General features: G+C 41.7%; 1 protein-coding gene across 1 annotated transcript in view; it reads left to right on the forward strand.

Annotated features, from left to right (window-relative positions):
• Positions 1–14462, forward strand: part of COL13A1 (collagen type XIII alpha 1 chain) — a 99591-nt gene that overhangs the window by 33931 nt on the left and 51198 nt on the right. The window contains exons 9-11 of the mRNA XM_087702424.1: positions 6762–6788; positions 11168–11221; positions 13206–13301. Of these exons, the coding sequence (XP_087558550.1) occupies positions 6762–6788; positions 11168–11221; positions 13206–13301 (177 nt within the window). The remainder of the gene's footprint in view (positions 1–6761; positions 6789–11167; positions 11222–13205; positions 13302–14462) is intronic.

Below are 14462 nucleotides of genomic sequence, written 5' to 3' on the forward strand. Positions count from 1 at the left end.
AAAACCCAGGCTGTTTTCCAGGCCATTTTCCGGACCATTTTTCGGGCTGTTTTCTGGGCCAAAAATAGCCCCAAAAATATCCAGAAAATGACCTGAAAAACTTCTAGAAATGGCCAAAAACCAGGCATGTGCACGCCAGCCAGCTGGTCATTGGGTTTCCAGTGGTCTGGCTCCTGCACTCTTGGGATTAGTGAACATTCATCTCATATGAAAGAATTAAATTCTGCTCGTGGCTCAAGAACAGTTTGTGTCTTGCAACTATGATTTTTGATTCCAGTTTGGACACTCAGTGTCAAAAAGGTTCATCATTACTGCACTATAGGAAGGAGTATAATACAAACCATGATCCTGAATTAAACGTTCACATCTCTCTCCCTCTCCCTCTCCCTCTCTCTCTCTCTCTCCCTCTTCTCCCCCCTTCTCTCTCCTCCATGCTGTGTATGCTGTGCAATTTTCATTGACATCAGTGCAAAATGGGAAAACATACCATGGCATGGTTCAGAACAGTGAATCTCAGTCACGGCAGCTTGACGATGTGTAGACTTCAAATCCCAGAATGCCCCAGCTGGCTGAGGAGTTGAAGTCTACACATCTTCAAGTTGCCAAGGTTGACACTGTGCTAGCAGTAAATGATACTGTGCAGTAGAGAAGGGAATTGGCCCTGGGATATAATTTATGTTGCTTCCAATTTCATGTCTCTGGCCAAGTTCTACCCTAACAGTGAAAAATATTAGGTGTTATGATTCCATCAATTTTAAATCATTCCACACTAGTTTCCATGTGTTAAGGTGTTTGCATTGCGTCATCCCTATAACACAACTAGGGCAATTTCTTTCATAAAACTATAAAGAAAAGGTGAGCCAGAAAATGCTGAATTTAAAATATTCTTTCTATGGTCCAGAGCAGTGGTGGGTTTCCAAATTTTTTACTACCGGTTGGTTTGCACGCTCTCACCCATGTGATGCTTCTGCGCATGCACAGAAGCATCTGGGTGGGTGGATGGAGCCTCCCGCCATTTCTACTACTGGTTCACCCAATCTGAGCCGAACTGGGAGCAACTCACCTCTGGTCCAGAGTAGTTATGGTTTAAATACTACAATTTTTCTCTATTGTCTCAATTGTTCTAGTGTTGTTTCAAACTTGGCAGCTTTAAGATAGGTGGACTTCAACCTCCAGAATTCCCCAGGGCCACTCCTCCCATTGAAGTCCTCCAGTGGTGGGTTTATATTTTTTTACTACCGGTTCGCTAGTGCGCATGATGCTTCTGCGCATGCTCAGAAGCATCCGAACAGGTGGGCAGTGCCTCCCGCCGCCACCACTACTGGTTCACCCAATCTGGGCCGAACCAGGAGCATCCCACCTCTGAAGTCCTCCCTCTTAAAATTGCCAAGTTTGAAAAACCCTGTGGTATAGCCTCCCTGGGTGTGACTAATTTCCCTAGCCAAGTGCCATTTCAGTAATATTCTTTTTCTTCTGCATATAATATGATTTCAAAGATATAGTTTATCTTGCATGCAATGTGGAATGCTGGTTTCAATAGCCCCCAAAGCAACGTAGGTACTTTGAGAATAAAACAACATATAATGGATCCAAGGGTGGGCTGCTGGGTGTTTGCAGGGATTCGGGAGAACCTCTAGCTAAGATTCTATGCAATTCGGAGAACTCCCAAATCCCACTCCTGGCTGGCCGCACTCACTCCACCCAACCCCTCCCAGGAGTCCCCATGAGGCCCATTTTGGATGCAGGTAAGTGCAGGGCATGTGGAGACTCGGGAAGGGCGAAAAATAAGCCTATGGAAGTTCGGGAAGGCCGAAAACAAGCCTCCAGAGGCCTCCAGAGCCTGGGGAGGCTATTTTCACCCTCCCGGAGACTCGAGGAAAGTGTCCAGAGCCCGGGAAAGGCAAAAATGCTCCTCCCCCCCCCCCGCGGTGCAGGAGGCCAACTAGGCCACGTCCACCATGGCCACACCCACCCAGCAACCAGGCAGAGAACCCCTTAGTAAAATTTTTGAAGCCCACCCCTGGTTGGAGGGGTCTAATTTCAGCCAACTGAGCACCTGTACAAAAAAGGACCACCATTCTCTGAGCCATTTGCCATGACAATGACTTTTTATTCATGACTTTCAAAGCTTCTTAGCATCTCATGCAATAGTTTTCTTCCAATGATCACTAATTAACTCTGGGAACTTTACATTTTCTCCCCTCATTCTTCCTTGCTCTTTATCTTCTTTATTTTGTTTTCCTCTTCCAGGGGGAGAGGGGAATGCCAGGGCTGCCAGGAAAACAAGGAGTTCAGGTATTCTGCAAGGAATGGAGTCTTTATCCAGCTATTCTAACTCATACCTTTCAACTGTTCTCCTATATTTTGCATATGACTCCAACCTGGTGTGTGTATATGTTTCTTTTACACATATATATGTTGCATCTGCTGCATAGAAAGAGTTGCAGCACTCTATGACTCTTTAAAGCAGCTAGGTCTTCTCCCAAAACCAATGTAGTTAGAGTAGAGAGCAGAACAAAATGGTGCATTGGAGCTGCCCAACCTTGGCAACTTTAGGACTTGTGAACTTCAATTCCCAGAATTCCCTAGCCAGCATGGCGAACTCTGGAAGTTGAAGTCCACAAATCTTAAAGTTGCCTCTGCTACATAGTTAAGACAGATGTCACAGATAGGGTGACATCTGTCACCCTAAATTCTCTGCAGTTCTTTTATGGAATCAGATCCAAATCATTGCACAATATAAAGTTCAGTTTAGCAGAGGAAGAACAAAGAAGAATTGTTGAACAAATGGCATGTTCATTCCTGCATTTTCATTCTAGAAATAAGGAAAAAGAAAATTTGCACATTTTCAGATATGCATTGAAATCACTATGTAATTCATTACTGTGACCCCAAAACAGTCAGGAATTTGTTAGGCCGTTATATATTACACTAGCTGATAACCTGGCACTGCCCAGGTATTTATTTATCCCAACCCTCCTTCCATGAACGTTGCTGCAATTTCTAAAGTTGGATTTTCCCCCTTACCAGAGGGATCTCCATTGTGGAGCACTGTGAAGCCATTACTATGGCAACTCCATAGTGCTGTACAGTAGAAGCCATTTTAAGACAGTACAATAGAAGCCATATTAAGGCACAACAGGCTCTTAATAGAACATCCCCCCGAGGGTGTTAGGGGTGTCTTACCCCCACAGTATTTCTTTCCAGAGGGTAAGTAATCGGAGTAGTAAGTTTGGTTGAAATTGCTCGAGGAGTTGGAACATGCACACATCTATCTATCTATCTATCTATCTATCTATCTATCTATCTATCTATCTATCTATCTATCTATCTATATGTTTTATTATTTTGTGAGGGATAAGAATTGCATTGAAGCTTGTGCTTTGATTTTAATCAACATTTGGCTTAGGTTTAACAATGTGTCCATCAGGCATTCAAGAACACACATTTTCTAAAAGATTTAAATTGCAAAAAATATATGTATAACTATATCTATTTGACAAAGGACTGACATGCCATTTCTTCAATTAAATCTATCGTCCAAAATTTGTTTTTTTTTTTTTTGCCTACCATCCTCTTTGTCCTTCTTGCCCATAGGCACTAACCCTTACTCACATCTGATTCATTTCTTACTATTTCTTTCATCTGTTTATGACATAGAATCCCTGATTTCCGTCTTCTGTCCTTGTGTTTTTTAGCTTTGTCCCTGATTTCTGTTTCAGAAAGTTGAGAGGTATGATCCTTCTCCCCTGTTCTTCTATCTCCATCTGCCTGTTTCATTCCTCTTGTGGTTTGCAAGCTCTTGTCAATTATCTTCTGATTGGGCTCTTCAAGAAGCCATATCTTTGTTGTTCATCTTTTGCATGAAAGCCTCCCAGTTCTAACCATAAATCGTCCTACCTATTCCCACTTCTTTCCTTATGCCTACTCTTGTTATTCTTACCGAATAGGCTGACACAGGGTTTTTCAAACTTGGCAACTTTAAGACATGCGGACTTCAATTCCCAGAATTCCCTACTCAGCATGCTAGCTGAGGAATTCTGGGAGTTGACATCCATGAATCTTAATATTTTCAAGCTTGAAGATGACTGGCCTAACAAATACTAAATAATAATTACTAATTCACAGAATATGCAGCTCTTTCACCAACAGAGCCATAAAGAATTTGTAGTTCTGTATGCCCTCATTTTGTCTCATTTATTTAGTTTTCTTAGTTCTATTTTGCTTACTACTTGGTATCATTTCCAGGAAGGTTTTAATTTTTTTAAATTCATGAGGCTGATTTCCTGTTTTGTATTTTCTTCTTTGGGAGCTGTTCCCCGCTGGGAGATGCAGTCAAATGGGACTGCCTGAAGTGGGCAAGGGGGTTTGCCTCAGGGGTGAAATTCTACCAATTCGGAACAGTTCACCCGAACTGGTAGTAAAAAAATGCTACCGGTTCGATTGAAATGGTATTTCTCATAATCAGCTGGGCAACAATCAGCTGTGAAGCACGATTTATATTAGCTAGAGTCGTCGGATTTCCTGCTTTCTAGATAATCTAAATCACATGGCACATCGGATTCCCCCCTCCCCTCTTTGCAGATTCATAAGGCTTCAAAATGTTCCTTTTCTTAGCGCTCTGTGGCCATGCCTCAAGCGTGCATGCACACGCAAAGTGTGTGCTGGGCTACCGAACCGGTAGCAGACTTCAGAGGATTTCACTGCTGGTTTGCCTCAGAGATGAATAAAATAATATAATTGGTTTTAACAGTGCTTCTCATGTTGAGAAATACCCTTAAGAGCAGCAGAAAAGGGTCTGCTCATATATGTATTCATTTCCTTGCCTTGTCTTTTGTAAGCACCTTCCAAATAGATTGAATTGTTATAATCTAAATATTCAGAGTTTTCTTCTGGCCCTGATTCACATGATGTATAATTTTTATCATTATCATCCAGTTTTATGTGCATTATTACATCCAGTAGATGTTTGATTGAATGACTGTGGCCACCATCATGATTTTTGGGAGCTCCCCCCTCCCCCATTGATTTCCCTGAATGATTTGAATAGATATACTATTATTAATTACCCTGTTTCCCTGAAAATAAGACCTCCCCAGATAATAAACCCAATCGGGCTTTTGAGTGCATGTGCTAAAATAAGTCTTCCCCTGAAAATAAGCCCGCCCCAAAAATATTTAAATGCATGCGCATTTAAGCGCATCTGGTTGGTTGCTTGCCATGTAAACAACATGAGGTGAGGAGGCGAGGCCGGAGGGGGGGAAGGGAAGGGGGAATACACCCGTACCTAATGGCTGCTCCCCAAACCCTAGCCACTGTGTCCTTTCTGTCACGCTAATGGCCAACGCAAAAAGAGCAGCAGGCCCAGTGACGTGCAACATAGCAGCAGCCATGAAGTAACCATACTCACTGCCTCCTGCACCACAAAAATAATAAGACCTCCCCCAAAATAAGGCCAAATGCTTATTTCAGGGGTCAAAAGAAAATATTACCCTGTCTTATTTTCGGGAAAACATGGTAGTAAAATTGCTGCCATTATGATAGGTAGTATGATATAAAAGGAAGAACTACGTATTTGAACACGTGCTTTAACTCAGGATTCTCCAACCATGGCAATTTTAATACTTTGCACTTCAACTCCCAGAATTCTCCAATCAGCCATGCTGGCTGGGGAATTCTGGGAGTTGAAGTCCACAGATCTTAAAGTTGCCAAGATTGGACATCCCTGCTTTAGATATTGATGAAGCTTGAACTTTCTATACCATAAGAAATCCTGGTTGGAAATGGGCTTGACAATATTCTTGTCAGGATAATCCCCCAAGAGTTTCTTCTGGTAGATGAGCACCTATATAAGTTTGTTTTAAAATGCTGTAGCATTTTTAACATGGGAAAATAGAAAGGGAAATGCCATTGTTCTGGTTTTCTCCATAACCAACTCGTTAAATGTGACTTGAAGAGGGCATTTCAAAAATACCCTGTCAGCCCTGGAGGCCATCTTTCTCTTTGGATCTTCAGGGCTGCCATATCTACCCTGTCAGATCCAGGGGTGGGCAGCTACGGGTTCGCCCGGGTTCCTAAGAACCTGTAGTTAACGTTAGGGCTGGTTCGGAGAACCACCAAATCTCACCCCTAGCTGGCCCCTCCCACCCTGCCCCGCCCCTCCCAGGACTCTCCACATGGCCCATTTTGGAAGCGAGGTAAGTGCAAGGCCCCCATGGAGGCTTAGGGAGGGGGGGAAACAGGCCTACCAGAAGTTCCAGAAGCCCAGAAATGGGCCCTTTCCTGGCCTCTGGAGCCTGGAGAAGGCAGTTTTCGCCCTCCTAGAGGCTCGAGGTAAGCCTCCAGAATCTGGGGAAGATGAAAATGGTCCCCCCACCATGGTGCAGGTGGTCAACTAGGCCACGCCCACCATGGCCATGCCCACCCAGCAACCCGGCAGCAAACCCGTTGCTGAAATATTTGAAGCGCACCTCTGGTTAGATTTACATCAGTATTACAAAGAAATAGTAAGATTGGGTACCCCATTTATTCCTCATGACTCCCACCTTATGATTTGTTGATCCAGTTACAGCTGGGTAAAATTTTGCATTAGTGAATTTCTCTATGTGAGATTTAGTGGGATTTTTAAACAGATGCAAATAGAAACTGGAAAAAATCTGAAATGGTCTTTTTACACACACAAAAAATCCATTACGTGGGAAAAGAACCATCTCTTTTTCTCAATATATATTTTCCTTTTTCTTTCTTTCTTTCTAATGCAGGGTGAACCAGGGAATCCAGGAGCAAAGGTACTGCACTTTTAAAAAATTAATGTGTTCTAAATTTGTTCAGCCATGTTTTATTTTAGTCTCTTAAGTAAACCTGCTATTATAATAACCAGTATGTGAACAGCCAATTAAAAATATGTTGGATGTCAAATATGATGGATATCAGCTGAGATAGTGGGCTTCTTCTGTTTGCTGTGTGGCAGAGGTCACCAAACTTGATGACTTTTAAGACTTGTGGCTGACTGGGGAATTCTGGGAGTTGAAGTCCACAAGTCCACAAATCACTGGGTTTGGAGACCCCTGCTCTGGAGGGGCAAAAAAGGAGAGAGTTATTTCCAAATTACACTTACTACTCCTTGTTCACTACTCATGCATTGTTCCATGTTGGAATCTTAGTACCAAAAACAGGGGTGAGTTGCTGCCGGTTTTACTACCAGTTTGCAACCTATGTGCAACTCTGCATGTATGTGCTCTGTTCAATGTAAATTGTTCTTCACTCATTCACAGAACAATTTACAGTGAACACATGCTCAGTCACTAAAAACCAAGATGGTCGTGGCCAGGCGGCAGCAAGGCCAACCGGTTTGGGGGCATGGCAGGCCTGGGTCGCTGCCGGTTCTGCGACCCAGGCCTGAATTCCACTACTGGTTCAGCAAACCAGGCCGAACCAGGAGCAACCCACCTCTGGCCAGGAAGCCTAATTAATATCATGGGATTTTCCTTAGGGGAATAAGAACTATTGTGATGTGGTGGGTCATTTTTGAATCAAGAAATCCACCATTCATTCATTTGTCTTACAAGCATAGCCAAACCACCATCTCTTAGCTCTTCTCTTCCTTTCTTTAGAAGAATTCTTTATTGGCCAAGGACACACAAGGAATTTGTCTTTGGTGCATATGCTCTCAGTGTACATAAAAATAAAAATAAAGATTCATCAGGGATCATAAGATACAACACAGTGATAGTCATAGGTTACTAAATGAGCAATCAAATCATACTAGGGAACAAATAAAACAATATAAATTGTAGAGATACAAGCAACAGGATTATAGTCATAAGTGGGAGGAGAAAGGTAATAGGAAGCATAAGAAGAAGAACAGTAATGCAGTCTTAGTAAATATTTTGACAGTGTTGTGGGAATTAGCTGTTAAGCAGAGTGATGGCATTCGAGGAAAAACTGTCCTTGTGTCTAGTTGCACTCGTGTGCAGTGCTCTGTAGCATTGTTTTGAGGGTAGAGGTTGAAGCAATTTATGTCCAGGATGTGAGGGGTCTGTAGATATTTTCATAGCCCTCTTTTTGACTAGCTCAGTATATAGGTCCTCAATGGAAGCAATTGTTTTTTCTGCAGTTCTAATTATCTGTTGAAGTCTGTATCTGTCTTGTTGGGTTGCAGAGCCAAACCAGAGAGTTATGGTTGTACAGATGACAGACACAATAATTCCTCTGTAGACTGAATCAGCAGCTCCTTAGGCAGTTTGAGCTTTCTTAATGTAGCTTTCCAATCTACATTAGAAAGATACTAACAGTGGCCATTGCACAAAGATAATATATATGAATTGCTCTGCTTCAAAGCATTATCCAAATAATATTGTGGTTGCTATAATTATCGCGACTTATTTTTTAAATCATAATTTCATGTTGGTACTCTTATAATTTATATCAGTATGATGCTTAGGTGAGTGTTGGGTAGAAAGACATATATACCCATCATCTATAAGGGAAAGCAACCTTAAGGGAAATGGAGAAAGGGGATATATTGTTGATACAAAATGAATCTAAATATATCCCTTGTGAGAAGTGGGGATTGGGGTGGTGGTTATATATTTGACTCTTGGATATGCTGCAATACCTTTCATTATTCCTACATAATATCCACATTATTATGTTTTTTCACCTTACCTTACGAATACAATTAAAAAGGGAGAACATGGAATTTCTGGGAAGATGGGCCCCCCAGGTTTGCCTGGAAAAAGGGGGTACAGGGTAGGGAAAAAATGCAAAGCTTGGATTTTGTTTGCCTCCGTTGTCCTTCTCAACAACCCATAATTCTGATCCGAGTGCTGTGAGCTAAATTCCCTAAGCTGGAAAGAGATTTCCACTGCTTCCATGGCTGAAATGTAACTCAAAAGTCAAGGCTAACAAAACTATTTTATTTTTGATTGATTTGGTTTTTCACTGAAAGTATGAAATAAATGTCTCAGCATGCTGAAAGCTTCATAGCAGTGTTGTGATGTAGCATGGTTTTTGCATGGATTTAGATCCTTCTCTGTTCTTTGCACTTTTATTCTGGGAAGGGAAAATTATAAGATCTTTTGACAAGAATGTGTGCTAGATTGATTCATGGTGGGCTGGAGTACCAAGTACTAAGATTCGTTACTCTCTTTAAGATTTCAAATGTTTTATTTATGCACTTTTTTAAAAAAAAACCTTATTTCCAATTAAATATGATAGCGTAATTTAGAAACCTGTGTTTCAAAATCTTCAGCAACTCCTAGAAACAAGAGAATGGCCCTTAGTAGCCAAATAATATCCTTTCCATGCAATGAAAAACTAAATGTCAGTATGATTCCCTAGAAAATAGACCTTAGATAAAGATTATTCAAGAGCTATATTAAAGTGGAAAGGTATTGTATATATTTGTGAATATTGATATAATTTAAAGCAAAAAGCTAGTATGGAGCTATATGAATAATTACAGAATATATAGAATGATGATATATACAATTGGAAAGAAAGAAAATTGAAATAATCACTATGTAAATATGAGGGATAGGGATACTGGAATGTTGCAAAAGTGGAAATGTGGTATAAAGGATGAAATATATTCAGTAAAAAGAAAAAAAGAAAAAAGAAAATCTAAATGTCTAGGCCAGTGATGGTGAACCTTTTTCGCCCCAGGCGCCAAAAACATGCACGTGCACGCTATCGCGCACTCACCCCCGTAATTTAATGCTCCCCAAGCAGTGCCCCCTGGGCATGCATGCGTGACCCCTCCCTGCTGCCCCGTGCATGCGTGCACGGCTTTCTTAGAGTCCGGGGAGGGTGAAAACACCACCCCCCCTCGGAGGCCCTGCGGAGGCCGAAAACAACCCAATGCATAAACTGGAAGTCCATTCCCTTCAGGCAAGCCTCCAGAGGGCAAAAAACAGCCGAAAATCAAGGCTGAAAATCAGCTGGCCAGTGTGCACTCGCACTGGAGCTGACAGGACAACGCCCCACGTGCCCTCAGAAATGGCTCTGGTTGCCGCCTGTGGCACACGTGCCATAGGTTCACCATAACATGGTCTAGGCCCTTCCCTTCTGCATTTCAGAATTTAAATTATTGTCTAGGTAGTTAGACCTAAGGCAGGGATGAAGCATTCATATGAGCAGAGTAAATTATTTTTTTCAGATAATGGCAGTGCCTTGATTTTAGTATCTACTGAGACCTCTTAGTCACTGCCCTCCAGTGTTAATCTAATATGTTGTGAAGATAAGTTAATGCACTTTTCTTCAACATTATTAATGGATGATAATGAACTGGTATGTTACACTAATTGATAGAAATGTGTACAATACATTAAAAGTGAATGGGAGAAAAGTTGGTCGAATGATGCAATAGTAGGTGCCTCTCAAACATTGCTGGGAGTATCATTTCTGAAGAGCTGGTGGTATTATGTACACATTCCAACCATGAATGATTTTAAGATAATCCCAAGCATTCATGCCTCTTAGAGTGGGACCTAAAGTTATTTTAATCATTATGTAAATGTATGCATTGCAACAATTTAAAATCAAAGCTAGCTCGTGCCTGCCCAGGAAAGGCCAAGATGAGTATTGGGCATTAAGTAAAAATTATGACAATTGGAGAAGCTCTAAACGCCAAATCTGTTCCTTCTGAAGTAATATAACCCCAATGGAAACAAGCGGTCAGTGTTTTCCATATCTAGGATCTACTCATCAAAAGGTCTCCAAATAATCAGGGCTCAGGTTAAATGTAATCCTAATGCTAACACCCAAATATTGATCATATGACCATGGGAATGCTACAACAGTCATAAGTGTGATGACTGGTTGCAAGTCACTTTTGTTAGTGCTTTCATAACTTTGAATAGTCACTTAGCAAATGGTTGTAAGTATGTAAAATGCATCATTTGTGGAATGACATCATTCATGTTGAATGGGACATCATCTCCTCCCTTCCCATCACAGATGCCCAGGCTCTCCAGGGGAGGGAGGGATAGTTTTGAGTGAGAAATCCAGGTTGGGAAAATCTGGATTTTCTTCCAGATGAAAGCTTGTAAGCGGCATAAGTAAACTGTGAAGAGAGTGTTATAGTATGCTCTTTTTCCAATCCCCATTACAAGATCAAATAAATCATAGCATCTGGAATCTGATCTTACTGGTTTTTCTTCAACAGGGTGAGAAAGGGAAACCTGGGGATCCAGGACCTTCCGGAACCACAGGGCAAAAGGTCTGTTTTATTATCTAAGTGGGAAATAAGGAGAGTGGCGTATTTTACTTTATTGAAAGCCAAAAGCAAATTAATTGCTGGGCATTGCATATATAAAAGTTGGACCTGTAATGAGTTGAATTTATTCCAGGTTGAAGACTCCATGCAGGGGTGGGCTTCAAAAATTTTAAAATTTTTGCAAAGGGTTCTCTGCTCAGTTGCTGGGTGGGTGGCCTCCTGCACCATGGTGGGGGGGGGGGAGTTTTCACCCTCCCTGGGCTCCGGAGGCTTTTCTCAAGCCTCTGGGAGGGCAAAAACGGCATCCCCAGGCTCCAAAGACTATCCGGAGGCTGGAAATATCTATCTATCTATCTATCTATCTATCTATCTATCTATCTATCTATCTATCTATCTATCTATCTATCTATCTATCCACACAGTATGTTTTGTGTTGCATTTTTGCTGATAAATAAATGAAGGAAGACTAGTATAGATCTATTTCAAGCTATTTAGCCCTGATCAGCTAGCTATACCCGATTCAAACTTTGGCTGTTTTTACATGTTAGGCAGTTATATTAACCTCTAAGCCACAAGCTCTCCTCCCTTATCAGCTGAGCCAGGGGGATTATTAAGTGTTTAACTTTTCGGTCTTAATGATCCATCTTTTGTCCAGTGGCTAAATAAAAACCAAAGAATTTAAAGATTTAAAAGCATACATTTTCTCAGAAAACAAACCACATATCCAAACCTTATGCCACCATAAATTGTCAGGATTGTTTTGGTTAATCAAAGGACAGGAGCTCCAACAACTGAGTCTGTCTTGAATGTCTTTGACGTTACTGATCAGCTAAGTAACATCAAGTTGCTACCAATTTGATAGAGGTAGTCCTCAACTTACAACCATTTGTTTAGTGACCATTCAAAATTACAACGGCATGAAAAACGTAATTTACCATCATTTTTTGCATATATTGTATGACCGTTACTGTATCCTCATGGTCACATGATTAAAATTTGGACCCTTGGCAACTGGCATTTTTGATTGTTGCAGTTGTTTGCAGGGTCATGTGATCACTCTTTGCAATCTTCTGTTCTGATCTAGGCTTCCCAAGATCATGAAGCCAACTCCTCGTCCCGATAAAACCTCTTTTATTTAGTGAAGGGAATTCGTCTCCAGCAAAGTCCCGGCAAACAGTCTTTCATGAGATTTCACCACTATAGACCTTTATCAGGCTTGGAAAGTTGCCAAACTGATCTCTCTCAAACACCACACTATAGAAGCAATTACTTGGCAAGAAGTCAGGAACAGATCTTCACTGTAATGAATTGAACTAATTGTCTCCTGCAAACTCCCCTCCCCTTTTGCTCCTTTTTATCCCTATGGGAGGGGCCATTCACTGACCACCTGCGGCTTTACTCCTGAGTTGACCCTTTTACCATAGCTGTTCCCTTCTCCTGGCAGCTCTGTTTTTGCGCACATTGGGAACAGGCTCCAGCTGTTCTTCTGCCCCACTGATATCCGACTCCGAAGGCAGCTGATAATTGTTGGACGGTCCTGGCCCATCTCTGCCTCCAATGCAGAACCCTCATCAGACCCTTCCCCAGACTCCAGGACTGGCCCATGTTCCTCCCCAACTTCCTCATTGTCTGAGTCTGCCACCAGCTCTGCTGGTGGGCCACAACACCTTCTGACAAGCCAAGTCAATGAGGGAAGCCTGATTGTCTTAACAACCGTGATACTTACTTAACAACTGCAGTGATTGGCTTAGAAAGATCGTAAAATGTGACAAAACTCACTTAACAGCTTTCTTACTTAGCAACAGAAATGTCGGGCTCAATTGTGGTTCATAAGTTGAGGACTACCTGCATACTCCAAATGCGTTGAGATTTCTGGAGTTCCCTGAGTTACAATTCCATCATTTCTGCAGGCAGCAGATTGTCCTCAAACGTGGAAAATAAGGTTCATTAATATCACTCATGGCTCATTTTGTTAAATTCTCTTCAGGGTGAAAAAGGAGATTCTAGCAATGCAATTGGAGGTGGCAAAGGAGAACCAGGAACCCCAGGAATCCCAGGATTGCCAGGGCCTCCAGGACCAAAGGTGATAAATGTAGTGGAAAAAGTGTTCAGAAGTGGACTAGAAATGAATATATATGCATATATTGGATATAGAGTTTATATAGTGCACTAGCTATTAACCCAGCATTGTCTGGGTATTTTACAACCCTAACCCTAATCCTGTATTAGACATTCACAAATGTCCAGACCAAACATAATTTCTAAGGTTGGATTTCCCCCCTTATCAGAGGGAGCCCCCTTGTGGAGCACTGTGAAGCCATTACCATGGCAACTTCACTGTGCTGTGCAGTAGAAGTCATTTTACGGTAGTACAGTAGAGGCCATTTTAAGGCACAACAGTCTGTATCGTAACAGAACACACACCTCGAGGAGTGTTAGGGATGTTTTACCCCCACCGTATTTGTTTCCAGAGAGTAAGTCATCTGTGTACCAAGTTTGGTTGAAATTTCTCAAGGCATTCCAGAGTTATGCTGGAACATACATACATACATACATACATACATACATACATACATACAGCCTTTTTTATACATAGATTGGGTAGTTTTTTTCTATTGAGAGAACAAGAGAGGGAGCAAGAGAGAGAGAGAGATTGTCATCAAATAGAGCTTGCCAAACAAATAGTAAACTACTTTTTAGTTTCTTTAAGGTATAAAATTCCCTACTTCTTTTATTCTGCTTGCTTTACCATCACCATCCAGAGAATAGAATGGGACAACCCATCATGGCCAACTCTCTGCAGTCAACTTTTCATGGCCAACTTGCCATTGCCAACTTGCCGCAGGACAATTCAACAATTCTATTTTAATTGTTTAAAATAATAATAAAAAAAATAAGTTTTTGTCATTCACATTTCATTTTGTCCCCCCCCCCCTTTGACATCCTTTCTTTAACAATTCTATTCCACTATTTTTTTTTTAAATATTAGTGTATCTCTTGTTTCTCAGTGAATGGGCCTGTGGTGAGTTGGTTATGGCAAGTTGTCCTCCAGGAATTCGCTGTGGCAAGTTGGCTGTGGTGAATTGTCCTAGCCCCCCTACCCCGCCCAAGGAAGTGTCTTCCAAGCAGTGGTTGGTTCCAGATCCCGTTGCAACCAGTATGGTTGCAACGGGGCCCGGTGTCCTCCACATGAATGTGCGCAGCGAGAACGCACACACACACCCAGCATGCACATGCATCTTAC

This window comes from Thamnophis sirtalis, unplaced genomic scaffold (assembly GCF_051295495.1).
Source record: "Thamnophis sirtalis isolate CommonGarterSnake01/CBP01778 unplaced genomic scaffold, rThaSir2_p1.2 scaffold_15, whole genome shotgun sequence".
NCBI lineage: Eukaryota > Metazoa > Chordata > Lepidosauria > Squamata > Natricidae > Thamnophis > Thamnophis sirtalis.